The following is a 27,611-nucleotide window of genomic DNA, read 5'->3' as shown; positions in this document are numbered from 1 at the left end:
TAGAAAATTCAAACAAAAAAATAAAAAACAGCATCCAAATTATATGCAAAACGTAATTAGGCTTATTGGTGAATCTCATGCTTGTTTAAATTTCCTTTTGAAAGGGCTAAAAATAATAATATAAAAGAGGGTCAACTTTTAAAGCATAAAGATTAGTGAATCTCATAGTTCTTTATATAGATATCATTCCCTTTCTCTTGATCGGTTCTTATTTGGGGTTAATTAAAGCAATTTGCAAAGAATAAAATAATACGGTTCAAGTTTAATTCATTTATTTCATATAAATTATACTTAAAAAGTAACATTTAATATGTTTAAAATTTAAATTCTTAAAATCGTACCAAAACCGTTAAAATAAAATAATACATAATCTTCAAAAATTAAGCATCAAACTTAATTTCACCCTACTACAATATTTTGCAAATTATTGTCCTTACATTATCGAACATGAATGAACATTGTCATCGCTGAAGAACGAAACGAAATTCTCCTCCGGTACATTGGAGGAAGTTGGAAAAGCTTGCACCACGTTTCGAACAAAGCCGGCGGGTGCCCTTTTGTCATAGGCACCAGAAACATAAGGATAATAAACTAGATGTTGAGGGATGTATGGCCAGAATTCTGCTGTCTTGCCAGTGCTTTTCACTCTCTTTAACACCTTGTTCGGATCAATGTAGCCACTTACTGTTACCTGGCTTTGTTTTCGATTTACTTCCACGGTTTTTACACCTATATATAGAGTCATGCATTAAGAAGAAAGTGGTAAGAACAAAAAATAATATGAATATGTTATTTGTAATATGATGATCAGTGCATAGAGACTAAATTTTTTTTTTTTTAACAAAGAAAGCCGCACTCCGATAGAAGAAGGGGTTATAAATGTTAGGTTTTGAACTTTAAATATGTTCGTTGACAGATGTTAAGAATTACTATATGAATTAATTGAATTAAATTTTAAATTCTGAGATTATAATCTTGTAATCACCGATTGAACTTTAATCTGTAATAAAAAAGGAATAAATTGCAAAGAAAAGACAATTGAGCAATAAAACGAAGTCAAACCAAAAAAAGCTAGAATCAATGGCTCAAAATTTTTGTTGGGGATATTTGTTTTATTTTTCCCTTTCATTCCATGTGACCATGATTGCAGAAATTCTTATGTTATATATGTCATTTCAAAAGCTGCCTTTCTTTCAATTGTATTTGCTATTATTTGATGATAAAGTTTTGTCTAAAGATGGTACTTCTTGTCTACTTTTAATGCAATTCGAAGGTCTCAAGTTCAAATCTGATTTTAATTATTAGTATAGCTCAAAAGATTCAGTAATTTGTTCCTGGTTTTTGACGTTTGCCTGTAAAGGGTTTGTTTCTGGTTGAGCTTCAACGGAGAAAATATTAATGAAATTATAGAGGGAGGAAGAGCTTTATGTTATAGAACCTTTCATGGAGGAAACAGCATGTTTGACTCTTCTTTCACAGCCATCACAGTCCATTTTAACTTTGATTTCAACTGTCTGAGCAAGAAAAACACATACCATCTTGAGTATTAAGGTTAGCAAAAATGCAGAATCACTAGAAAAGAAAACAAGAGTTGTCTATCTAATTTTTTTTCTTTAATTGTTCATTGCAAACACAGAACATGAAGCAAAGAAGGGAATCGAAAAAGTACTAAAGAGAAAGAAGCTCTTTTCTGTGCCTATGCTGTTACCTGCATTGGTTTGCGTTTGCTTCTTGTGCTGGTAAAGGAGCACAAGTTTGAAATATAATCAAGAGCCCCCATTTTTTTGCTTCTTTTTCTTGCTGAAAGCCAACAGAAGACAGAACACAACTGACAACAGAAGAGACAGAAAAAGAGAAGGGAAAGAATGCAACTATGATATATAATTGGACTATGAGACTTGCTATATATTTATACAGACAGGAAATTGTTACATGATAGCTAGTAGATATACAGTTGTTTGTTGGAATTAAAGAGAAGATATGTGAGAAGCCAAAGCTTAGCCTAACCGGCTCTTGTATCCACTTTTAAAAGGTGACATCTAATAGGTCGAAGTCTTAATTTTTAACCTATAAAATTTTTAAAAAATAAACAATTGTGTGTTGAATTCGAAATTTAATTTATTTAATTTATAATCAATTTTAAAAGATAATATCTCCCAAATCTAGAATTTAAAGTTGAGTTTCTGCAACCTTCTATACTACTTTCAGCTTGCAACCTCTTTATTAGAAAAACATATGTGAACTTTAAAAAGGTAGGGTATAGAAAAAAAATTAGAAAGGTATGCCCACAAACCATGTTTATGTGCCTAAAAATCAAGAAGGTGGGGAACACTGCTTTTGGCTATGCTCAATTTTTTTTTGGGTGAGCCGATGGCTTTGAATTTTGTTCAATGAGTGTTGCGTTTGCTTTCCCTTAATTTATTACTAAAATAGTCACAATAATGGCTTCAATTTGTTGATTCTTCCATTTGTCTTTTGGGTTTATTCTTGCTATGATTGTCCTAAATCATTGTTGGATGAAATTGCCATTGACCATCGTCCTCATTGGACAAGTAACAAATCTAACACTTCAGAGAAGAGTTCAAATGCATTCCAAAAGGATTATTCTCTTTTAACTCATGACAAAATCAATACCTTAAAAAAGGTCCAAGCTCAAGTATTCAAGATTAACATCAAGCAAAAGATTACAGATTAAAGCCTAAACCTACCAACACTTACCATCAAGGGTGGATAAATTTATAAATTGAATCAATCCCTCGCTAGTTTTTAGATTAAAATCTATCTATACCTTTATTACCAAGAAGACAAAAATCTAAATAAACTAAATACTATACAGTAAAAATCACTTTTAAAATTTTAATGTCTGATATAACTTTAATTCTATGGTTATATATTTATTTTATATTAGATTTGACTGGGACGTCAAGTTTTAATAGAAGGAGTTTATAACATCTAAATTTCATATTTGGATATTATAAGCATCTAGTATAATATATAAGTTGAGATTTAAACTATACTTATGAGATTTTTTTTGTAGAACAAAATTATGAGATCTTTGAATTAAAATTGATAATACCCTATAAGTTGAATATGGATTTTCGTAATTTATTTTTATCGTAATTTCAATTTTAAATCGTATTACTTTTCTATATTTTTTTTATATTGTATTCATATCATATTACTATAATATATTTTAAATTATCTTTGAGAAAAGAATCACAACATGCTATGTGAAAAGAGTTGAAACCAAAAGAAATTTAGTTAGAGACTACCCTAGTTTTTATTAGGTAGTTGAAACGAATGCAAGTGCAGCTGTATGCAAAATTCCAAACATATTTGTGCTAGTCACAATTCGAAAAGAATAAACAATTTAGTGACACTATTTGCGTAAACCATCTTTGTTGGGCTCCAATAATTTGATTATAGCCCCAAAAAAAAAGTGAAAAAGAAGTTGCTCTTTCATAGATGCCCTGCCTAGAACAGAGAATCATTGACAACAACTCTGTTTCTTCACCATCAAGTGGAATTCACTTTTTTTTTTTTTTTTCTTTTAAAGTTGCGTTGAGAAATGAGCATTTGAATGTGCCCTTAGTCTCAGAGGGATATCATGCCATGTGGTGATAATTGTATATATTGCATATTCCTTGCTTTCTCATCTTCATTCTAAATTTCATAAAGCATGAACTTTATGCACTTACCATAGCTTAGTGGCAGTTGGCAAATGCTTTAATTTGGTGAGATGCTTGAGACATCACAGGAGGGGGAGAAGGAACAGATATATAGCATAAGCCATTTGATTGTTGAAAGCAAATCATATAACTTGAACATGCAACAGAACAAACAACGGATTGAATTGATTGTTCAAAAGAAAAAATATATTTTCCTCTAACAATTGCTAAAAGAGCCAAATGATTCAATTTTCCAATGAAGTTGTTCATTCAAACTTAATGCAATCCAAGCTATATGACAAATACAGTAACAAGAAGGTTAACAAGAAGGTTATCTTGCAATCAGATAACCAAAGTTTATATGTTCCTAAACCTTAGGTCAAGAATTTAACATGCAAGACAAAAAAAAATGATGATCCTGATTGGACCATACACACCTAGACAAAACTGAGATTGTTTTAGCGTCTTATGTTTTGAACAACTTTGCCTGGATGACAGAGACAAGGAATCTGGATAGTCTGCAAAACCAGAACATTAGAGCTGTCAGATACAACATTCTCCAGTAGCTTAAATGCAAAGCATGAACAACATTCCTAGCATTCAAGTCTCCCAAGCTTCTAACTAAGATATAACCTGTCGTTTCATTAGATGTAAATAACTAGAAATCAAGATGATAATAATTTGGTATCTTGGCAAATGCAATTTGTTGGCCCCCAAGACTGAAGTATAGAACAATAGCTACATTGTCAATGGCACCTTGTTCTTTGTCAAATAGTATCATGCCCTAGAACATCAAGTCTTTTATGACGTACAATGATATGCTATAACATTGACAGTTATAGGTCATTCTCTCAGATGAACATCCAAAACAAAATCCCAAGCAATTAATCTCAGTCATTATAAGGGGAGTTACAGAAGTATCATCTAAGATGTGCTTCATGAAGTCTGATAAGTCATGAAATTATGCACCAAGCTGAGGTAACTTGTTCCTCAATCGTCACAGCACATAACCAAAAAAATCACTTCATTGAAAAACTAGATTTCGAATTTGCGTCATAGTACCATTTTTTGCTCTTTGTGCTGATCATGGTGATAGGATGCACAACTACTGAAATATAATTTCCAGGTTAACACTTCAAAAAGTTGCACACGATCTGTCCAAACAAAGAGGGGGCAATGTAAGACAAATAAATTTGACATTGCATAAAAATGTGAATGTATCTTTATATCTCAAACAAAAAAAATAAGAACTTACTAAAAGTTTTTCAATCTAAACCTCACAGGAAATTTTACACTGCCACTCTATTTAAAATGAATCCTCTGATATAGTGTCTTGCGGTTTTGACAATGTAAACCATTCCAAAAGGCACATGCGGTTATCACCTTCTTACCGGGAAGTTGAACCTCCAATACCTCCTTCAATCAACAAAGTTTCAGGACCAGCATACCAGACAAACCAAAAAAACTAAAAAAGAGCATTTGGTTGTGGGAATTGCAAAAGAGCTCCGGGTAGCTAGTCTTTTAGAGGGTGAGCTTGTGGTTGATCCTCAACCTTTGATTAGCAGCTTGTCCACTGCAGCCACTTGCATCAGCTGCACCTCCACTGTAACCACCGGCACCACCACCATTTTGGGCTATGTTTGTATCCGGCATATACTAAAATAAAGGACTAAAGAAGCAACAATAGAGGCAAGGCTTTACGAAGAATGGAAAGCTAAAAGAGATTTTAATGGCAGTATTATACCAAGCATCACATGCATGTTTTATTCATGTTTTTTTAAACACAATATCTTATCAAAATTATTCATCCACCTTGCTTGAAGGATTTATTTGATTTAGATGGTGAAAATTTTAATGGACGAAATGGATTAAAATTGGATGGTTTCATCATAAAAGCAGTGCAATAAACTTTTGCTGCATATTTGACTGGAAACTTTTGAAGCAAAGGAAAAATAAAAATAAAAAAGACAATTAGTTTCAGAAATTCAAAAATTAAATAAAAAGAGTTCCTTAATTTTTTTTTTCCCATTGGTCTCCTCAATATTTCTCACACATAGCAGAACATGAACTCTTCTTCTGCTAGCAATGAACCAGAAAGTGTAGAACCAAGGAATCAATTTGAAGACAAGATGGACTCTTGATCTATAATCAATGTCTAGCTCTATTTGCAGCAAATAAAGAAGTCAGTTACTCGACCATCTTCCCCAGAAAAAGGCTACATGAACCTGTGGACATTGCTTTGGTATAAGATTGTGTAACATACACACCTGGTCATAAGGCTAAAACAGTACAAAAGTGGTCATGTAAATGAAATATTGGTGCAAGGTTTGATAAATTATACTAGTAGAAAGCATATCGATGCCTGATATAATAATAACAAAAATTAAAAAAAAAAAAATACAACCCTTGCTAGACATAAATGACAATTGCTACAATTTGAGTTAAATGTTTATAAGCCACGAGGGTCTCTGGATGTTGTAGGGAATTCGACCAGGAAACAGGCGGAGTTCCATCTTGAGCTGCCTGGAAATGCAAGAGAAACAACTGGGAACCAGAAGAAACCCTAATGAAGTTGGGCTATCAACCAGTTTTGGAGTGCTCTTTATGAAGGATTGTAATCTAAGGCTACTTCCCTCGGCCGGAGCTTTTGCAATTAGTTCATAGAAGAAACCTCTCTCCATTGAGGGTCCAATCCGGCTCAAAGTGATTACATTTCCCAAAGTTTCAACCTTATTGTTGAGAATAAATAAAGATCCGTCTGTCTCCTCTCGAAGAATAAGTAACTTTTCATTAACTCCTAAGGCAATCGGTACAGAGCAGTCATAATGGCAACGGATCGCAGAATTCTTGTGTTCATTACCAAAGTGTTCGTATAACTGCTTTGATGTTCCCTCAAAGTTGCAATCAGGAAGGGGGCATAAACATGGCGTAAAAGGACATGTCTTCTCATGTTTCTGTTTCATACTATAACTGAATGTTTCTCTGCACCCATACTTTGTGTGTTGACATGACACTTTGACAGATTCCAGAACTTTCTCAATGGCCCTGCAGCGACTATAGCCAATAGGACTAGCACAGGATCCACATTTATTCCTAATTTTGATGCAACAGGTAGAGCAAGCTATATGCCCATTATCACACTGAATTGCCAATCAAGCACATAAAAATTTATCACGATCCATTTAATATTTTAAAGATTGAATAATATACTAGAAAAATATGGAAACGTATCAGATTCCAACTTCATGGATGCCATCAATGATATGCTTTGATAAGACAATGCCAAATCCATTCACCAAAACATCCTCAAGCTCAAAAGAAAAAAATGAAAATGTGCCTTCAATCAAATATTACATAATAAACCATGCAAAACTTTTAAAAATTAGTCCCAATATTAAACATCAAATATTGGCCATTAAGAGATTTCCACAAAAAGCTAATTGTTAAATATTATTTAATAAGTTATGATTTTTCTTTATCCTAACAAATTCCAGACCGATCTGGTATAAATATATCACAGGGGCATGTGAAAGAGTTTATAAAGTCTATACATATATGTCCGAGTATGACCAACACTTTTTAAAAAACTCACAAACCGCTTCCCCATCATCTTACACATCTATAAAACACTTTTGCAGAAGCCAGAATGTGTACATGGCTAAAGATAGATAGAAATGGCCTATTTTTCCGTTCTTCCTTATGCTTGCCTCTTTCTAAAAACTCGAAAATCCTGACACTTCTCCTAGATGCAACTAAGATCTCACCATTGGTTTAAAAGTTGCAAGTCATCTTCATTACAAAAAGGTTCCCAAGCAACCTCCCAAATATCAGGGAGCTAAAACTCTACAAATAAACTTTTAAAACCTCTTAATCTTCATGTTTCCCTTTTCAGTAGGTGCCACATACAGGCCTAAACAATAGTATCTCTTAGGAGTCCTAACAAGCCCTTGAAGCAGGACAAAGAAAAAAGTATGCAGTAAATAAGAAAATCTATGTTGAAAGAGAGATAGCAGGATTTATGACTAAAGACAAAACTATGTAGAAAATTTATCATGTTGAAACTTATATAATATCTTAACAAATCTGGACCTGCTAATCTTGCATCAACCAAAAACCGTGTAATGCATCATCCACATAGATGATGAATTTCAAAAAAGCAATTAGATTTGCCTCGCAAAAATCATCTCACTTATGTCCCATTACAAAGTCATATGGAGAAAACAAAGTCTGCAAATTATGCATCATTCTCATCATTATATCTATCAACTTAAAAACCATCCTCCTCATCACTGAGTACCTCTTCAACATCCATATGCTTCTTTTCAGTAGTATACAAATACGAACAGACCATAACCTCTCAACTCTAGTACCCATTATAGAATATAAGCAGATTCTCTAAATCACAGAACCTTGTCTTCACCCCAAAAGTATGAAATCAATAATACTAACTAATAACCCCAAAAGCAAAAAAAATCTAAGCTAGTTTTCCAACCATAATCCCAAATAAAAAACAAAGCTTTTCACCAATAACTAGTCTTACTGAATTCGCACCATATACCTAGATCAGACCAAGTATAAAATCTTCAGAGACATAAACATAAAGAAAAAAGAATTTGAAGAAAAACCCAAATTGTAAATCAAGAAAACAAGAAATATAATATAATTTGAAAACCATCCAGACTTTGAATAGGTTTCCCCAACAAACAAGGATCTATGTGCCAAAATCACATTAAACAAAATCTGAAACCTTTTCACACATAAATTAAAACCCAAATCCAAAATCCAATCCTTTCAACATCAAATTCAGAAACTAACCAAAATCTGAACGTTTTTCAACCAACAAGCAAAAACCCATATCCAAATTTCAAAGCCTTTAAGCGATAACCAATAAATAAAGACCAACCTGAAAAACTGGGATCGTCAAGGCCTCACAGCAAATAGAACAATCAAGAACTTGAGGGTCAGTTAAGGTAATAGAAATAGAGCCATCGCTAGTAGTCTGAGGGCTCATGGTTCCTTGCTCAGCTCCACTTCCTTCTGATTCTTCTGATTCTCCCTCTGAAACTTCGTCTCCTTCTGATTCTTCCTCTTCCTGCTCTTGCTCTGATTCTTCTTGACCAAAGCCTTCCACAGCCACAATACCCTCGAACCTTTGACGCTGAGGGACTCGGTTGCTTGGCCCTTCTTCTTCGATCCCGACAGTGAACTTGGCCATTCTCTTCTGTGTCTCTACTTTCAACTTTTTATTGTTGTTTTTTTGGTAAATATACTTTCTTTTTATTTTATGTTGTTTATTAGTCTTTTCGTTTTTCTTTTTCATTTTTTATTACTTTGTTAAGTTTTCGATTAAAATTATTATTTTGGGGTTTTAAATTTCATTAGTAGACAAAATATAAATGCTTATTTAATAATAATTTAATTAAATTTTATAAAAATTTTATTAAAAATATTGATTTTCAATAAAAAATTATGAATATTAAAAGTATTCGTTATATCAAAAAATCTTTTTATATGATAACGATAAAAAAATAAAAGTGATATTATTTAAAATTTTGATAAATATTTATATGATTTTAATAAAAATAAAAAGTATATTTTATTTTTGGTTTATTCACATGTTTTAGGATTAGATAGTTTTTCGTATTTTTATAAATGTTTTATATATAACAAATATAAGAATCATTGGCTCTAATTTACCAAATTTAAAACGACACCGTTTGCAGCATCCTAAACTCCTCCAAACATCCCAAAATATCCGACCTGTTACTTCTGCACTTCCGTTCCCACTACTTTCCCATCCAAGGCAATCGACAGACAGAAACGTAAGACGAAAACAGAGAAGAAAAAAAAGAAAATGGAGATGAGTTTAATCCACATAGCCAGACCATCTCCATGTCTTGTTAACAAACAGTTTCTGTTTCCAAATAAAAGAAGAGAAAGAACCATTAGTGTTAAGGCTTTAAAGAGTTCATATCCGAAAAGAGCAACCTTATCCAGCAACTGGGATGTCTCTGATTTATCTGCTGTTACTCCAGCTGCAGCTCCATCTTGGTTTCCTAGATTTGAAGACCTTGATACTACCAACATGCTTCTTCGTCAAAGGATTATCTTTTTGGGTTCTCAGGTTCTTGTTTTTTATTGCTTTATAAGTCAATTTGGAAAGTGGGTTTCTCTTTTAATTACAAGTACTCGAATTTTTTAGCTTATATTTCTATTGGGAAAGTGGGTTTTTTGTTTTAAAGGGTTTAGGATTTTCAATCGTGTTTGCATTTATTGGTTCTGGTATTTCACTCTCTTTTGCTGTTTCTAGAATTACTGGTTTTTTAGTTTTATAATTCAATTTTGAAAGTGGTTTGTTTATTAGTGTCTATTTGTGTTTTTGTATTCTTTTTATGAAAGATAGAGGAAGTGTGATTATCTCTCTTCAGCATTGGTGTGTCATAGGTTGAAATTTTTCAGATGGGTTTTGCATGTATGTTTGGGGAAATTTTTTGTTTTATGGATTTTGAATATAAAGGTCTTGTTAATTGTTTTGGTTGAGTTTTGAAGTTTCTCAGGTTTGAATCTGTTTGAGATTTCATTGATGTTGAGCAGGTGGATGACATGACAGCAGATCTGATCATAAGTCAGCTGTTACTTCTGGATGCTGAAGACTCCGAGAAAGACATAAAATTGTTCATCAATTCACCTGGTGGCTCTGTGACTGCTGGTATGTCTTTAGGTTTTCTTCCATATGCTGGACTCCCTGCTTCCCCACTCTTGATCTTATCTTATTCATAAGCATCAGAATGGGCTTTTGAATTGAATAAACTGTTTCAAAATATTTTGCGATTAGGGTTTTAGAGTATTGGTCGTGATGTATGATAAGGCAAGCTCCTAAAGTTCCTAGCTTGGTTAGCTTCAAGGTAGTCTTATGGTTTGTCAGTGGCCCTGAAAGGTATTGGTTGAAACAACAAACAGCTAAGAAATCAAGTGACTGAAAGCAAGTTTACCGTAAGAAAGGTTGAGTACACTACTAAATTAATTTGTTCTTGCTGATTTTTATTTAGAAACCAGTGTTAAATGTTGGGTCAAGCTAATTTAAATGATCCTTAGGTTTTCTAATAGGCACAATTTTGCTTGCAATTTGTTTACCCTATTTTGGTTGTTCTTTCGTGCTTTGTTAATGGCTCAAGTGATGGATGAGTAAAATATTTTACAAAATATTTTTCATGAATATTTTTATTGGATAAACAAGCAAACAGCTTACCGAAAGCATTGCAAAATGTGAGCTTCATTTCCTCACCTTCATACTATGCAGATAGTTTGGTAAATAGATCAGATCTTATCACTAACTTCATCAATTGGTAATTGTTCTTATATACCCTTTGGCATCTGATTTAGCAAACCATTAGTACGTTTAGGACTTGTGGAACTAGCTGAAATGTTGGATTGGAAATACAGAAGAATTAATTTCTGTCTGCTTATGATGCAACCAAAAGGGTAAAATAGAGTTCGCAAATTATAAGTGTGGTGGCAATGTGCTTTTGTTTTAATGTCAGGATTTTATAATGTTATTATGCCCTAAGCTACATGGGCCTTTTTGTTTAGCATTTGGAACTTCAATTTTGTGGTAATATTTTACTAAAGATAATAATAAAAGAGACTGTGGTATATAAGTCTATGGAGCTTTATCATTTCCAAGGTGTGAGAATGGAGACTGTTTTAGTTAGCATTGAGGAGTTGTGTTAGTTAGCATTGAGTGTTACATGCAAAATAATCTGGGAGGTGACCTCTTTAAATTTGCATCTTGGTGGTTTTGAATGTAGCAGTTCAAAAAATAAATGTGCTAGAATTACTTGATCAGTTGCAAGAAAGGATCCACACAGGTGATGCCAATATTTTATGTGCTTGTGAGAGTTGAGTATATCTAAGTAGCTTGTGTTCACCCTTCTGATTATGTTAACCTTCCCTCTTTGACTGATACATGTAGGACTGGGAATATATGACGCGATGAAGATGTGCAAAGCAGATGTTTCAACAATTTGCCTGGGGCTTGCTGCATCAATGGGTGCATTCCTCCTGGCTGCTGGTACGAAAGGGAAGAGGTTTTGCATGCCCAATTCAAGAGTGCTGATTCATCAACCAATTGGAAGTTTTGGAGGCACAGTAAGTGTGTGATGCTCTGCTTACTTTTATGAACATCGATCATCAGAGATAAGAATGATACATCTTCGTTTCAGGGGCTTTTCGGCACTATTAACTTTATTGTTTGTTTTCATTATTAAAAATGACATGCTTGTGTTCAAAAGTTTCAACCTGAAAATTTGATTTAATCATTGTTTGTTTTCATTATTAAACTAGACATGCTATCATTCCGATTTGGACCTGCAATTTTCTTTGCTTAATCTGAATTGAAATTGTAACTTGTGTGGATATTCTAGCGTGCATCAAATCTGAATTCTTCTTCTATTTGCTTCAGTTAAGATATTAATACATGAAGGGGACAGAGGTAAAAGTGGAAGGAAAATGGATGTAGCTTAAATCTACAAGAGATTTGATTGCATTATTTTCGCCAGAGTTGATCATGATAAACCTTGAAGTCTATATGTAACTATGCCAACTTTGACTGCTTTCTCATATTGCAATATGGATTTTTTTTTCTGCTAATTCTTTGTTGTTTACTTTACATGCAAATATGCCCAAGAAGAATGCTATATGATGAGCAGAAAGGGTGATTAGTTGGTGTGTTTTTCTGTCATATATTAATGTAGGTGGACATTTTTTAATGCATCTTTTGCAATTTTTTGAAAGCAACTTTCTCCTTTGTCCGATTTACATGCTGATATGCTGAAGAAGAATGTTATATGATGATTAGAGAGGCTGATCATTACTTACGTATTTCATGGTATATAAATGTAGATTGATTTTCTTAATGTGTCTGTGGCTATTATTTGGTAGCAATTTTTTCTTATTGTTCAGGTGTAACTTTCTTGCAAGATAAAATTATGTTGACCATTGGAAAAATGGAGTTTTTAAATGTCAAAAGTTGGAGCTCAGTAGAAAATTTTCTACTTGATAGAACAGGTCTAACTCTGCTAGTAATTTGTCTGGCACTTATTCTGGATCATTTTAAGATTTATGTTACTTTAGAAGGGTACAAATGACCGTCGCTAGTTAGTTTCTGGTGGTTTCTATTATTCACACCAGACTGTTTTGCATGTGATTCCAGACATCAGAGGTGGGCATACGAGTAAGAGAAATGATGTACCATAAGATTAAGCTGAGAAAGACATTTTCAAGAGTTACAGGAAAGCCTGAAGAACAGGTTGGATGCATATCAATATGCCTTCCAACATTCTTTTATCGTTTATTTTTTCTTGCACTTTGCATTTGTCTTCCTTTTTGAATTGTCTTATTTTTACCATCCTTTATTTTGCAGATCGAAAAAGATACAGAACGGGATACTTTCATGAATCCTTGGGAAGCTAAGGAATATGGGTTAGTTGATGGAGTTATAGATGATGGCAAGCCAGGGTTAGTCGCTCCTACTGCTGATGCAATACCTCCGCCCAAAACCGAGGTGTGGTATTTGTGGAAAATCGCAGAGAGCGGTAATTACACGAATTTGCCTTCAGAACATAAACTGTTAGAGAGTGGAAATACAGGAGATCAAGGAAGTGATGGAGGAACAGACGCAGAGCAGGAAAAGAGAGAACCTGCTCCTTAATGAGATTTTAGAGTTATCTTAACTGGTTTGTGTGCCCATGCTATAGGTCATTTTCTGTTGTTTCTCTCACCAAGCTTTTATCTTTGTAAGATTGTAACAAAATTTTTAAAAATCAAAATTAAAATCAGCTTGAGATTGCATTAGTGCACACAGTCATGATTGTAGCATTGGCATAATGTAAAGTGTGAGATCATCTTTGTGCAGCGGCTATAGATGATGGAACATTGCTTTTGTTTTGGGGCATTGGTTCAGTTTGAACAGCTATTACCATTAAGTAAATCTGCCTGATTGTAATCACTTACTACTGCTCCCACTGCCACTCCCGCTACACTTCCACTGCTACTGCTTGAGCTTGAAGTCTGTTCTTCTTTCCCTTCTGCGTTCACCTGAGCTCTAGGAGCTTCTGCTGCATTACGTCCCACTTTATGTTCTTCATCATCACTTACATCTACATCAGCAATCACATCATCCGTGTCAGCTTGATGTGGTAAGTGGACATCGAAACCAATACCTGTGGAAACCTTTTCAGAGACATTATCATCATCGTCTTCATCATCATCATTGACTATATTCACATGTTCATCTGATTCATAATTTTTAGGATCTGGTGACGCAGTTGGTTGATTAGGAATTGAAGATTGGTACACTGCATTGTTCTCCTTTCTAGATTCTGCAACATGTGGCAGTGAAGTGAGAGTCTGCCATGGTATAACCAATTGACTAAAAACAACAAATTCTTAAAAGAAAAAAGTGGTTAATGTTTCTGCAAAAGTTCAGCCACCTGGATTCTGACAATGAGTAAAGATAATTGTCTTTTTTTCTAGTTTGAACCTAAATCTCACCTCTGCTCTCAAAGTCACCTGTGTCAATGCGTTCCACCTGAAGTTGTACAACCATCATTAACAGCAGTAATGACTAATTTATTAAAATTTAAAACGGTAGTAGTTAAAAACAGGCTGCCAAAACACAGTTTCAACAATGATTATAGACAATTTGTAGTCCTTTGCTTTCACTCATAGCAACAGATGCATAAGATTGCAGGAGTCAAGTAAACTTACTGGCAATAGCAGAACTGGGCCTCTGTTCAAAGACTCAGGCTTCACTCCTTTACCAAGTGGACGAGAATAAGACTTTGCAGCAGGGCCAGCTGAAGGAGCCATGGCAGTGGTAGCTGCAGCTGTGGACTCACCAGGCTGCCGTACATGCCTCAACCAGTTCACAGCTCGGTGTAACCGCTCTAACCGAAACATCTCACCATCAAAGAACAAACTGCATCACTACCACTAACACCCTCAAATGTAACCTTGGGTTTTCCATGTTGGTTGTTTTCAAATTCTACCTCAACCCGGTTATCCTTAGCCTTGTGGAACAACCTTGGTTGGTTCTTTTCAATTGATGCTGGCTTAAATTCATCTGGAACAAAATCAAGCAAAGCATGTAAAACTTATATTTCAATTTCAACTCCATTTTCTTTTATAAAGAAAATTATACTTTATTGAATATTCAGAACACATCAACAAGTTAATTGACAGCGTTAGCTTCATGTACTAAAGTAGATAATGAACAAGAGTTAAAGTACTAAATTGATAATTTTATTTTTTTAAGTATTAAACTGATAAAAAGTGTATAATACAAAAATCATTTATATATATATACATATATATATTTCTTTTATAATGAAAATTGAACTCGAATGATTTTAATTTTGGATATTCAATTTCAAAATTCATACTTTCTATTTTTTTTTCTAAATAGTTTCAATCAAATTAATTGAAAAGAAAAACAGACATACTAATTGAAGAGAAATTATATGATAAGTTAAAAATTGACAAGGATGATAGAACCATCAAGGAAGACAATATGGGGTTGAAAAGGAATTTTAATACTGACAAGGATACTAGCAAGGGCTAAAGAAACTGGCAGTAAAGATGATGCAAAGGAGTTGAGAATAACGTTATTTGTGCAAGCTGTTAAGTCAATGATTGATCAGTTATTGTAAGTATATGTGTAAGAATAGTAGTTAATAAAACAATAATTGTTGGGTTGTAATTCACGAATTATGAGTACAACTATTATGTATATGCACATTTTCAATAGGAATGAAAAACCACAACTTGCTTGCTTTCATATCTCTCTTTTTGGTCCTAACCTTATTCCCTTCTAGTTAATTTCTTTCTTTTTCTTCTTCAGATTAATCTGTGGTTAATTCAATAGCATTATTATATTACACAATTGGTATCAGAGCCTATTAGATCCACCTTCAATCTGAGACAACCTAAGAAACAGCAAACCATGGACGATGGAGCGAGCTTGTAGTTCCAAGTGATACAGGATAGCTTGACGCTCTAATGACTGTTGACTTAATAGTTCCAAGGTGGTGAGAAGAATAAAGGAAGCTTATTGAGTCATAGTTTGCTAAGAATCGAGAACATATAAGCCAAGTGCTTGAACTGTTGGATCCAAGAAAGGCAATTGAAACTTGACCAGAATGGTGACCAACAGCCAACCAACTCCTATTTCTCATTCTATAAAGTAGGTAAGACACCTGTTGAAATTACAGTAATAGATGATCATGAAAAATATGCTTATAAGCCTAGTGGAGTAGGACTTTTAGCTAGTAAACAACATGAAATCAATGACAGTACCTTTCAATTTAATACCAAATAGTTTAAAAATGCTAATTTCATTGCTGGTAATAGTTCTTCAACTGTTACGAATACATTTGCACCTAGACCTAAGATTGAGTTGTCAGTCTTAGATGGAAGCAACCATAGGGTTTAGCTTAAAAAATACCAAAAATACTTTGCCATATGATCACCAAAAATTGGAGAGAGCTGCTATGTACGTAGTAGGAAAGATTGAGGCATGGTTTGATGGATACCTTATGCAAAAGGAAAAGGTGACATGACCAGAGTTTACAAATGACTTGTGTCAAAGATTCTGTTACAAAACCTGTTTTGACATAATAGAAGAGTTCAACAAACTGGCCCAAAAGACTAATGTGGATGAATATAAAAAAAGATTCGAAGAGTTAAGATTTTATATGTTGCAATATAACCCATACTTGACTGAAAGGCACTTTGTTTCTAGCTTTATAAGTGGACTAAAGATTGAGGGTACTTTGTTGCAATATAACCCATATGATCACCAGAAATTGGAAATAGATGCTATGTACTTAGCAAGAAAGGTTGAGGTGTGGTTTGATGCATACCTTATGCAAAAGGAAAGGGTGATATGACCAGAGTTTTCTAATGACTTGTGTCAAAGGTTCTGTTACAAAACCTGTTCTGACATAATAGAGAAGTTCAACAAGCTAGCCCAAAAGACTCCTATGGATGAATATCAAGAAAGATTCAAAGAGTTAAAACCTTATATGTTGCAATATAACCCATACTTGACTGAATGGTACTTTGTTTCTAGCTTTATAAGTGGACTCAAGGATGATCTCAAGCCTATAGAGTGAAGGCTAATGAACCTAGAACCCTTACTGCCACCTACAAACAAGCCAAACTGCATGATCTATCACTTGAATTTGAAAACAAGAGACACAGCAGACCACTTACCTCTAGTATTGGCCCTTATCCCAAGCCTATTCATACTCGACCAAAACCAAACCCATCAGCCAATTCCATATCAAACAAACAACAGCTTATTCAACAAAAAAGGCTACATAATATGTGTTTTAAGTGTGGCAAGACAACAACTTAATGCCATTACTGCTGATGAATCCAATAAGGAAAAGGACAACATGTAGGATGGTGATGGAGAACTAGAAGGAGTTGAGGAACAAGACAGTCCTAAAAACTTACAAATTTCCATCAATACTCTCATGAGCAATGTTGTGCACAACACTCTCAGGATTGAAGGAACGATAAAAGGGAAACCACTTTATATCCTTATCGATAATGGCAGCACTCATAGTTTTGTCACTCCTAAGTGGGCTCAAGAACAAGTGGAGCTGGAGCAGACTAATCCTTTAGCTATAACAATAGCTAATGGAGAGAGATTATATAGCAATGCCAGATGTAAGGAGTTAACCTGGTTAATACAAGTACATGTTTTCTCACATGATTTGAGACTACTGCCAATAAGGGTAGTGACATGGTTCTTGGGGTTAATTGGATGAAAAGATATAGTCCCTTGGTGTTCAATTTTAATAAGCTATCTATAACCTTTTAGAAAGAGGGCCAGCAAGTGACATTGAAAGGAAGCAAAAAGCAACCAGGTGTTATGCTTATTACTAGTAAAAAATTGTAGAAAATGGCTAGTAAGGACCCAAACATAAATGGAGAGCTTTATGATCAGTGTAGATTGTATGGAAGAAGAGACTCCTCTTAAACTGCAAGAATTGCTCGCTGCTTATTGACATCTTTGAGGAACCAACAAGACTACCACTAGCTCGATCACATGATCATAGTATACCCTTCAATGAATGGGTCTCAACCTGTATATTTGAGGCCATATAGATTTCCTCACCACTAGAAAACTGAAGTGGAAAGACAGATTTCAGAAATGTTGTCTTCATCCATTATTTAGACTAGCAAGAGTCCATTTGCCTTGCCCTAAGTATAGGAAAGGAAGAAAGATGGTATATGGAGGCTATGTATTGACTACAAGCAACTTAATGCAATGATAGTTAAAAGACAAGTTTCCAATTCCATTAGTGGAAGACTTGTTATATGAATTGAAAGGTGTCAGGTACTTATCCAAGATTGATTTATGGTTAAAATATTGGCAAATTAGAGTCAAAGCTGAGGACATCCCTAAAACAGCCTTTAAGACTCATCATGGACACTATGAGTTCAAGGTAATGCCATTCAGACTTAGTAACACACATGTCACTTTTCAATCATTGATGAATAATGTGTTTTCTTAATATCTAAGAAAGTTTGTGTTAGTATTTTTGATGATATATTGGTTTATAACACTACTTTGAAGGAACATGTCTTACACTTGAAAGTTGTTTTTGAGGTGTTGAGGCTTCATCGCCTGTTGGCCAAGAAAAACAAATGTTTCATTGATCAAAAACAAGTTGACTATCTCAATCATATCATTTCAACAGATGGGGTTATAATTGATTCTGCCAAGGTAGAAGCAATGATGAATTGGACATTTCCTAAATGTCTGAAATCTCTAAGAGGGTTCGTTGGATTGATTGACTACTACAGAAAATTTGTTAAGGGAGATGGAGTGATAAGTAAGCCATTGACAGACATGTTGAAAAAAGATGTATTCCATTGGTCAAGTGCAGCAACAACAGCATTTCGACAACTTAAAGAAGCAATAAGCAATGCCCCAATACTTGCACTACCAGATTTTTCGAAGCCTTTCTACCTAGAAAGGGATACTTGCTCTTTAAGAATAGGAGCAGTTTTGTCACAAGAAGAAAGGCTTATTGCCTACTTGAGCAAGGCCTTGGATCCCTGACACATTGACTTGTCTATCTATGAAAATGAGTATCCATCTATTTTGATGGTAGTTTCTAAGTGGAGACAATACCTTGAAGGTGGATCATTTCTTTATCAAGACTAATGATGAGGCCCTGAAATGTCTCTTAGAGTAGAAGCTGACTATCACTATTCAAAAGAAAGGACTTACCAAGTTGTTGGGTTTGAATTACACTTTTCAATACAAGAAGGGTAAAACAAATATAGTGGCAGATGCTTTATGGAGGCAATGTGAAGAAGAAGAAGGATTGCACGTTCTGCAGTCAACCACTCTTATGCCTAAATGGGTACTTGAAATGGAACAAAGTCATGAAAGAGATATAATTGCTCAAGAGAAGATCACAGCTCTTATTATAAATCCTGCAAGTGATCTTGACTACTCTTTCAATAATTGAATACTAAGGTACAAAGGCAGGGTTTACCTTTGAAGTCAAGTTGATAACTCAAGTATTGCAACTACTTCATGATTCACCTCAGGAAGGTCATTCAAGAATCCAAGCAACCTATTATAGACTCAAACTCTATTTTTATTAGCCTCAGAGTACAAGATTATGTACAACAGTGTGATATGTGACAAGGGAATAAAAGTGAGCATGTTGTTTATCTTGGGTTATTACAGCCGATTCCAATTCCTACATAGGAAGTGATCATCATGGACTTTGTGTTGTGGAAGGATTGCCTTAATCTCAGAAATTCAATTGCATTATAGTTATCATTGACAATTTTATCAGCACATTTCTTACCTTTTTCTGATCCCTACATTGCCTTAGCCACAAGCTAAACTTTATGGAGCTCCAAAGGCTGTTATATCATATAGGAATAAGCTTTTCACTAGTTCTGTATGACAGGAATTGATGAAGCTATTAGGTACTTCCTTACAGTTAAGCACAGCCTATCACCCAAAGTCAGATGGCCAATGAGGTTAAACCAATGCCTTGAGCAATACCTAAGACGCACCTTAAGCCGAAAACTTGGATTCAATGGCTACCTTTAGTTGAGTGGTGATACACTAGCTATCATACTCGCTTAAAAATGAGTTCCTTCTACTCTTTATATGGGTATCCTCCTTCTTGTTTTTCTTGAAATGTCAATAATAAAGCAAAATATCCATTGTGGAAGGCTTGCTTAAAGAACGACAAAATTTGAGTAAGCTACTAGTTGACCAGTTGGAAAAAACTCAACACAGGATGAAATTTTATACTAATAAAAACAAGATTGAAAGAGAGTTTTAGGTGGGGATATCATGTATTTGAAACTACAGTCTGACCGATTTAAAGCTTTCATCGTATTATGGTCCTAATCCTGTAGTTGTAAGGATTGGCAAAGTAGCTTATAAGTTGCAGTTATCAGAATTTTCAAAGTTGCATCATGTTTTTAAAGGTCGGCACTAAGGATGTCCCTAGTATAACCCTTCTTAAATGGGCGAGGATGGTCAACTATTAGCATATCCAGTTGTTGTGCTTGATAAGCAAATGGTGAAAAGTCAATCTGGTGGAATGGTCTAATCTGAGTCCAAAGAATGTTAAGATTTCTCGGTTCTTAAATCTCAATTTTCATCCTCAGGGAACAAGGATGTTCGCAAGAGGAAGATAATGTGATAAAGTTAGAAGTTGACAAAGATGATAGAGCCCATAATAACAACAACATGGGTTGAAAAGGAATTTTATCCTTTAATGAACAAGGATGTTCTCAAGATGAAGGTAATGTGATAAAGTTAGAAGTTCACAAAGATGATGAACAACAACATGGGGTTGAAAAAGAATTTTAATAATAGGAAACTGACTATTGATGATGAGAAGTTAAGAATGGTGTCATTTGGTGTAGGCTCTCAAGGCCATTATTGTAAGAATGTATGCAAGAATAGTAGTTACTAAAATAACAACTATCAAAATTATATTGTGGATCGTAATTCATAAATTATGAGTATAACTGTCATGTATATACACATTTTCATCAGGAATGAAAAACCACAATTTCTTTGCTCCCATATAATTTCTTTCCTCTGGTATCTCTCTTTTTTGGTTGTAACTTTCTCTTCTTTTGATCTATTTTTTCTTCACTTCTTCATATTAATCTCTGCTTAATTCAATAGCATCATTCATTACAAACTATTTTCATGATTTTTCCTTCATTTTCTGAGAAAAGAAACCAGGAGAAAATGTTTTCTATGAAACCAATAGAACCCAAAAAAATTAAGAGGGGGTTAATGAGAACTTACACGTAAAGTTTAAAATTTGAAAAAGGCTGGTGTTGGTCTTTGAAGGAAGACCCTAAACTTATATTCTACCATCGATTAGGGTTCGGAGCAGCGCTTGGTTCTTCTTTATTGCTGTTATTTGCCTTTTTTGAAATACTATAAGAAACTTTTTTGGAGAGACGAGAGGGAAAGAATTGGGTCAAAGAGGATAGTTTGGTCTTTTTGACATTAACCCGCGCGGGCAAGATTACACTTTTTATGAAGTCTCCATAGCTTTCCCTCAAAAACTTCTCCTGTGTCTCTCTAATGGCTGCATTTCGTCTCAGGTACTTACTCTCTTCCAGTTTTTCTTTTTATACGTTTTTATTATTATTTTTTCACGTAGACTGTGAATCAAGTATGATATTGTGCTTTTTTTTTAGAATGAGATCATTTCGTCATATTGGGATTTCGTTCAACTGCTTTATTATGATTTTTGATTAAGCTATCTAGGTTGGGTTTTGGGTGAGAATCTGAATTTCAGAAGTAATTGGTATAATGAGCATAGTATATAGTATCCGGTTTTGTTTTTTAACTCAATATTTTTATTGTTTAAAAGATATATAGTGATATTTCTCTCCAAATTGAGTTTTGTTGAGATCTGTAACTGTAAGTTCATTAAGTTTTGTTTGGTGTGAAAGAAAGAGTAGAAACAAAGGGGAAAATTCGTGTTTTGACATTGACCAAAATGTTTAAAGGTGATGAATGAGAGACTGAGGAGAAAGTAAAAGAACAAAGAACTAAAAGAAAGAAAAAAAAAAGGGCTTACTTTTCTGCTTCTAGCAGGGCATGTAGCATTGATATTTCCTGCTTGGGTTTATTTATATGCTATTTTTTGGTGCAATTATTTATATGTTATTTCTTTTTTTTCCTTATTGTGCAACACTTTTTACTCTGACAATCAGAATTACAAGCATTTTTTTTTTCTAATTGAAACTTAAAAAATTGTTGGATCTGTTTGTATTTTTATCTCAATTGCAGTTTGTAGCATTAAGGGACATGACACATGCCTTCTCTGCCTTCTCTTTTACAGTGTCTAAGACTTTGTAAGTATGTTTTACATTCTCTTTTCTATTTCTTGTAGTCCATTTTTGTCCTGCACAAGTTTTTTTTTTTTTGGAGTATTTGAATTGATAGTTTAATTTTATCGAATACCCAACAATGTGAAACTTGTAACTTGAAAAAAAATAAATTTTATTGCTTTTCCAAAATGAAACAGTAAATAAAAACAACTGTTAAACTGTAGCCTAAACTTGCCTGTACATGAGATTTTTATCTTATTAGTACTTGTTGGATTCCAGAAATTTTGGAGCTTCGGCAGTGAGGGGGTCGTTGAATTTGGGATTGAATCTCTCCCGTGAGTGTTTGGTTAGGTCAATTAGAATGGAAAATGGTAATTGTACCCTGAAGGGTGCAAACAATGAATCTAGAGGTGCGTTGGTTGTCTTTGAAGGATTGGACCGTAGTGGGAAAACTTCACAATGTGGGAGGCTGCTTTCATATTTGGAGGGATTGGGGCATTCAGTTGAATTATGGAGATTCCCAGACAGATCTACCAGTGTTGGGCAGATGATATCTGCATATCTTACTAATAAATCGCAGTTGGATGACCATACGATCCATCTCCTTTTCAGTGCAAATCGGTGGGACAAGAGGTCTGTTTTTTGAACTTATGCATTGCACTACAACAATGTTTGCTGGTGGGATATTACATGTACTATTTGTTCTAGTGATTGTTTTCTAGCTAAATGATCATTACTTTATTAGATATGTGGTAACTTACTGCATTTCTCAACAAGTTTCATGGTCTTTAAAGTTTTTTAGTTTCTTCTTTTTATTTGAACTTTTATTAGCCATATGGTGAAAAGAAAACCCTTCTTGCTACACTGTCCCATCTCTGCTTCATACCTTTGTCTTCTCAGATTTGCAATACTGCATTTCTCAACAAGTTTTGAAATCTTGGAACTTTTTTAGTGTCTGATTTAATTATTTTTTGTAGAACTTGTATTCTTAGCCATGATTTGTGAAAGGAAAATCTTTTTGGTACACTGCCCTGACTCTGCTTTATACGTTTGTCTTCTTGGATTTGGCATTTGCATTCATTTGACATCCCAGTAAAATACATGGTCAAGTATCATCATGATTGGAATGTTGGTACTTCTCTATATTGGATCTTAATTTAATAGTAAAGTTATTCATTTGTAGCTAAGTATGTCATATTCATCCTTTAATCTTGCATTGCATTTGAAACTGCAAGTGTTATCAAGGTGCATGCCTAGGTGCTAAGGCGAGGTACAAACCAGCAAAAGCACCTTTACTAAGGTGCACATTTCTTCTTGAGCTTAGGTGTGCCCCTTTAAAGGCACAACAAAGTGAAAGGTGCACCTAACTCAAGTCACTTTGTCTTTTCCACTTTTCTTTCTTATTTATAAGCTATACCTTCAATTTACCAAAAAAATGAAAACAAATGTGTCATTTTATAAGAAGTAAAAAGGGTTTTCACCAAAATAAAATGAAAGGGTTGCATGTATAACCTCATAACCATACTTTGAGAAGGGGCTAACCCAGGAGAGACATTGAGGGAGAATATAGAAGACTATTAATCTAGTGCAGATGGAAATTAAGAAAACTAAAACGGCTAGTTTGCTGATTTCCTTTAGCTACGGATAGTGCTTCATCTTTAGAATACATTACATTAGACTAGGAACTGAGTTAAGTTTGTGATGTTTATTAGCTACGAGTATATATTGTAAAGTTTATTAGGTATAATATCCATATTATACGCTTGTTTTCTTCCTAAGTCCTATTGTTTAATCAGGTGAGTACTTTATAATTGCCTCGCTCGTGTGATACAATTGTCCTAGCACCTTTTTGTGTCAATCCTTGTGCCTTTGACTACATACATTGTTGCATTGGCTCATAGGCATCTTCTATTGCTTGATGTTGCACTTTGAAGTAGGATCTTTTTAAGTTGGTGAGTAATAGGAACTTCACCAAAACACAGCTTTAGACAATCCATTGACTGTATTCATGTTTTTATGAGTGGTGGCATGGCAACAAGCATAAATGGGGCCATCTTGGCATTAGTTGGCAGAGTAACACTTTTGTAATATAGTGGCCTAAATGAGCTTATGTTTTTGTGAATATTTATCAGATGAGATCATGAAAATTTGTAGGCATTTGAGCAAGTCGGATCTGATGACAAATTAGTGATAGATACAATGAATTTGATGCACAACATTACTGCTTTGCCAAACATATTTATCTGTCTGTGTTTAATTCGTGATATGTGCTATGGTTTACTGACCACTTGGATATTTCCTCCTCTCATTCTGAAATAGCATTAAATGAATCAGATATATGCATATGCACACTTTTGATGGTAGTATTGCAGTATAACATGAAGGAGTGAATCTACTATTTGTTTTCAGATCATTGATGGAAACCAAACTGAAAGCTGGAACTACCCTTATAGTAGACCGGTACTCTTATTCTGGGGTTGCTTTCTCATCTGCTAAAGGACTTGATTTTGAATGGTGTAAGGTGAAGGCATTCTGCCAAAAAATCAACTGCTCCAAGTATTAAGTCATTTTCTGGCATGGTCTTTAATAACAAAATAAGTCCTTTTCTTCCAGGCACCAGAGATTGGGCTAATAGCTCCGGATCTGGTAGTGTACCTTGATATACCGGCAGAGGTTAGTCATTCACAAATTTTTTATGTTAAAATTAGTGAAGTTGATTGGTTATATTAAACAATTGACTAGTTTGAATTTTTTGGTTGTAATGATTATGGTGTTGATAGTTCACTCCTACACACTCCCTAAAGTTTGTTAAAAGGAAGGGAATCTACCACTTTTTCATGGCTAGGAAGACTGCCACCTGCTCAAAATAAGCTGATCTCAATTGGTCTAACCTGTATTTAATACAATACATCTTCCTCCCCCCCCTCTTTAGCTAAAAAAATATTTTTCATTGCTCTTCTGCTCAAGGAATTCATGACCCAAATATAAAATGTCATTGGAAAATTCTGTCTTGAATTTATTAACAAAGGGTCATTTAAAGACAGATTTATCTGCATTAGGATGATTGAATAGGGGGGGGGGGGGGGTGTTAATAAAACATGATAAAGCTCAATAAAAGTTTAGGAAACAGTCAATGCAGTTAGTATCATATCAACAAGCAGCTTGTTTTATGTTCTAATGAAATTGAGGTCTTCTTTCGATTATTGTAATATCAAATAGTGCATCAATTTGACTCAAATGGAAAAATAGCCGATATATGCATACATATTATCCTTCTAAAAAAATATTAGATGCTTTTCTCTTAAATTGGGTTAGCATAGACTTTACATTGTAAGAACATTTTATTTCATGCTTACCTTGTGATTTGTGAACTTCATGGTTTTGCCATTCTACTCTCTATATAACTAAAATATTGTTTCATCTATCAGAAAGCTGCAGAAAGAGGAGGCTATGGAGGTGAGAGATATGAGCAGCTTGAGTTTCAGAGGAAAGTTGCCCAACACTATAAGCTCCTTGAAGATTCTTCCTGGGAGGTAATGGTTTGTTTCATCTTATGTTCTTAAGTAATAGCAAGATGCATGGCCTGCATCGTTGTTGTAACTTTGATGGGCTGTAATCTAGGTGTGAAGGATGATTCTGCTACGTATTAAACCTTTCTGACTGAGGCAAACTTTGTTTGTGGTCGCTCTAAAAGTAAATTTCTGGTTTTTCTTCAGAGCACAAGGAGAAACATTTCACCTGGTAGTTGATGACAGTACACATGTAGAAAAGCTAAACCTTTGTGTAATCGAACTTCCATCCATTTTATTGCTGCCTTTTGGTGATTGCTTTTGTGTATCCATTCATTTTTCTCTAATTTTCCTTTTATCGCTAAAACTTTTGGTCTTACATGATATGATCATAAGGTCAATACTATCTTGCATGTATATAATGGTCTGTATTCTGCATCAACTACTAAAATCAAGTCACTGCTTACACTAGTATCCTCGAATTTAGACCTGTCTGCTACCTCTGTCCTTTAAAAAGTCTGTTCTTCAGTTTTATTTGTCCGGTTATTGGAGTGGATGTAGATATTGCCCTTGCTTATACTTTCTTATGTCGATTGCAGATTGTAGATGCTTGCCAAACCTTGGAAGTTGTGGAAAAACAGGTGAAGGAGATCGTATTAGAACATGTCACAACATGCCAAAAAGGGAAAGCTCTTTCATCCCTCTGGTCATGCTAGTTTATCTGTTTTCTCTTTTCTTTCATCGATGAGATGCAACACTTGCCTCTGGCAAGCTTGGCAGGGAGTTTTGATGCATAAAATATTCAGTGGTTCTTGTTTCAAATTATTGGTAGTGTTCAACTCAATATCTTCTCCCAAACTAGAAATGGTATCCTTGAAGTTCACAATATTGCTATGGATTGGAGATTATTGACGTGTGGAACGATTATCGAAGCTTGAACCTTGTACATTTGCTTCAAAAATCTATTTATATTTTTCTATATCAATATATGGAGTATGCTGCATCTTTGCATGTCTTGATATATTTTTTTATGCAAAGAAAGAAAGTTGCACTATAAGGATAAATACACGAGTTTTAGGTATTAAGATTTGAATTTAAATTTTAATGAATATTATCTCTTAAAATAATTATATTAATTAATTGAATTAAATTTTGGATTTATATTTCTTAATATTTTAAAAAGTAAACACTACTTAGTAATTAAGCGATAACTAAGAAAATTGATTAGCTATTGAATTAAATTTCGAGTTCATATTTTTTAATATTTTAATATTTCTTGGTACAAAGAAGATGTTGCTCATTGTGAAGTGTTGTTCCAAAACCGGCATGAGTAGATCGTTTATTCAACTATTCAAAAATTGTATCCAATATAATCCCATAAATAATATTACTGGATAACTAAAAATTAAAATGCAAGAGATGGATATTTAATTTTTAAATTATAAAACATAAAAGATTTACAAATTTGAAGATAATTAAAGATAATTTTAAAACTAATTGAATTCTCTTAATATTGTAGTTAAAAAGAATCTTGAGTACAAGAAATATTGGAAAGCAAAAAAAAGTGGCGAAATAAATAATTAATAATTAATTAAGGATATATTTATTTTTTTCTTTAAAATAAACTTAATAAATAACATTTCACAAAAAGTAGTATAAAATAACAGTTTGAAATTCATCATCTTCATTTTTATCCTTGAAAAAAAAATTCATAACTAAAAAAATATTTTTTAAATTAAAAAAATATATATTTTCATAAAACTTCAAAATTAAATAAAAATGATGAAATGAATCGACGTAACCGAACTCATCATGTGTTGTGCTAACACAACCCATGTTATTATATTTATGAGTCGCACTTAAATCGAAATTTCTTAGCTTGTAAGTTAATACATGCATGGGCCCAGCACGATACGATTCATTTTTTTATTTGATTCTCATCTCTCATGTCTTTATTTATTAAAAAATAATTGATTAAAAGCAATAAATAATCACTCCATTATCTTTCATGTGGCATACT

The 27,611-nt window shown here is 33.9% G+C and overlaps 4 protein-coding genes and 1 pseudogene across 7 annotated transcripts; 2 read left to right on the top strand and 3 right to left on the bottom strand.

Moving 5' to 3' along the window:
• Window positions 1-260: 260 nt before the first annotated feature.
• Window positions 261-1,981, bottom strand: HIPP21 (Heavy metal transport/detoxification superfamily protein). The gene is made up of 3 exons (XM_022904223.2): window positions 1,709-1,981; window positions 1,439-1,514; window positions 261-729 (listed from the first exon to the last, which is right to left on the bottom strand). Exons 1-3 carry the CDS (start codon window positions 1,778-1,780, stop codon window positions 434-436), a joined length of 444 nt encoding a protein of 147 aa, XP_022759958.2. The 5' UTR covers window positions 1,781-1,981; the 3' UTR covers window positions 261-433.
• A 3,961-nt stretch (window positions 1,982-5,942) lies between these two features.
• On the bottom strand, window positions 5,943-8,996 carry LOC111305784 (putative E3 ubiquitin-protein ligase SINA-like 6). The gene is made up of 2 exons (XM_022903579.2): window positions 8,572-8,996; window positions 5,943-6,808 (listed from the first exon to the last, which is right to left on the bottom strand). The coding sequence occupies exons 1-2, from the start codon at window positions 8,986-8,988 to the stop codon at window positions 6,110-6,112; spliced, it is 1,116 nt and encodes a 371-aa protein (XP_022759314.2). The 5' UTR covers window positions 8,989-8,996; the 3' UTR covers window positions 5,943-6,109.
• Window positions 8,997-9,439: 443 nt separating this feature from the next.
• Window positions 9,440-13,674, top strand: LOC111305780 (ATP-dependent Clp protease proteolytic subunit 3, chloroplastic-like). 2 transcript variants are annotated; one of them, XM_022903569.2, is made up of 5 exons: window positions 9,440-9,792; window positions 10,263-10,377; window positions 11,641-11,816; window positions 12,880-12,975; window positions 13,090-13,674. In XM_022903569.2, the coding sequence occupies exons 1-5, from the start codon at window positions 9,523-9,525 to the stop codon at window positions 13,375-13,377; spliced, it is 945 nt and encodes a 314-aa protein (XP_022759304.1). In that variant the 5' UTR covers window positions 9,440-9,522; the 3' UTR covers window positions 13,378-13,674. The 2 variants fall into 2 exon arrangements, with proteins under 2 accessions (XP_022759304.1, XP_089605838.1); XM_089749712.1 differs by lacking the exon at window positions 12,880-12,975.
• On the bottom strand, window positions 13,592-16,893 carry LOC111305783 (uncharacterized; annotated as a pseudogene). Its single transcript, XR_016331757.1, has 8 exons — window positions 16,772-16,893; window positions 16,589-16,664; window positions 15,857-15,922; window positions 15,636-15,729; window positions 15,276-15,344; window positions 14,436-14,790; window positions 14,220-14,256; window positions 13,592-14,047 (listed from the first exon to the last, which is right to left on the bottom strand). The product of XR_016331757.1 is annotated as an uncharacterized LOC111305783 (transcript).
• Window positions 16,894-20,888: 3,995 nt separating this feature from the next.
• LOC111305781 (thymidylate kinase-like) lies at window positions 20,889-26,576 on the top strand. Of its 2 annotated transcripts, none has more exons than XM_022903571.2 (7): window positions 20,889-21,347; window positions 22,042-22,106; window positions 22,362-22,715; window positions 24,492-24,603; window positions 24,696-24,755; window positions 25,511-25,615; window positions 26,191-26,576. In XM_022903571.2, exons 2-7 carry the CDS (start codon window positions 22,060-22,062, stop codon window positions 26,305-26,307), a joined length of 795 nt encoding a protein of 264 aa, XP_022759306.1. In that variant the 5' UTR covers window positions 20,889-21,347; window positions 22,042-22,059; the 3' UTR covers window positions 26,308-26,576. The 2 variants fall into 2 exon arrangements, with proteins under 2 accessions (XP_022759306.1, XP_022759307.1); XM_022903572.2 differs by having other exon boundaries at window positions 21,196-21,347; window positions 22,042-22,110.
• The last annotated feature ends 1,035 nt before the right edge of the window (window positions 26,577-27,611 follow it).

The sequence above is a fragment of the Durio zibethinus genome, chromosome 21, assembly GCF_047325235.1.
Source record: "Durio zibethinus cultivar Kanyao isolate XHJ-2024 chromosome 21, ASM4732523v1, whole genome shotgun sequence".
In the NCBI taxonomy this organism is placed as follows: Eukaryota; Viridiplantae; Streptophyta; class Magnoliopsida; order Malvales; family Malvaceae; genus Durio; species Durio zibethinus.
Note: the sequence above shows the minus strand (reverse complement) of the source record. Positions and strands in the feature narration are given on the sequence as shown.

What these genes read in the sequence shown, in the direction of transcription:
- HIPP21 (XM_022904223.2), bottom strand. Translation starts at nt 1,780, where the DNA reads ATGGGGGCTCTTGATTATATTTCAAACTTGTGCTCCTTTACCAGCACA. An exon ending in GCAAACGCAAACCAATGCAG is followed by an intron (nt 1,515 to 1,708) that starts GTAACAGCATAG and finishes TTTCTTGCTCAG; the next exon opens with ACAGTTGAAATCAAAGTTAA. An exon ending in TGCTGTTTCCTCCATGAAAG is followed by an intron (nt 730 to 1,438) that starts GTTCTATAACAT and finishes CTCTATATATAG; the next exon opens with GTGTAAAAACCGTGGAAGTA.
- LOC111305784 (XM_022903579.2), bottom strand. Translation starts at nt 8,988, where the DNA reads ATGAAAAAGAAAAACGAAAAGACTAATAAACAACATAAAATAAAAAGA. An exon ending in TGACGATCCCAGTTTTTCAG is followed by an intron (nt 6,809 to 8,571) that starts GTTGGTCTTTAT and finishes TTGGCAATTCAG; the next exon opens with TGTGATAATGGGCATATAGC.
- LOC111305780 (XM_022903569.2), top strand. Translation starts at nt 9,523, where the DNA reads ATGGAGATGAGTTTAATCCACATAGCCAGACCATCTCCATGTCTTGTT. An exon ending in TTGGAAGTTTTGGAGGCACA is followed by an intron (nt 11,817 to 12,879) that starts GTAAGTGTGTGA and finishes ATGTGATTCCAG; the next exon opens with ACATCAGAGGTGGGCATACG. An exon ending in CAGGAAAGCCTGAAGAACAG is followed by an intron (nt 12,976 to 13,089) that starts GTTGGATGCATA and finishes TTTATTTTGCAG; the next exon opens with ATCGAAAAAGATACAGAACG.
- LOC111305781 (XM_022903571.2), top strand. Translation starts at nt 22,060, where the DNA reads ATGACACATGCCTTCTCTGCCTTCTCTTTTACAGTGTCTAAGACTTT. An exon ending in GCAAATCGGTGGGACAAGAG is followed by an intron (nt 22,716 to 24,491) that starts GTCTGTTTTTTG and finishes ATTTGTTTTCAG; the next exon opens with ATCATTGATGGAAACCAAAC. An exon ending in ACCTTGATATACCGGCAGAG is followed by an intron (nt 24,756 to 25,510) that starts GTTAGTCATTCA and finishes TTCATCTATCAG; the next exon opens with AAAGCTGCAGAAAGAGGAGG.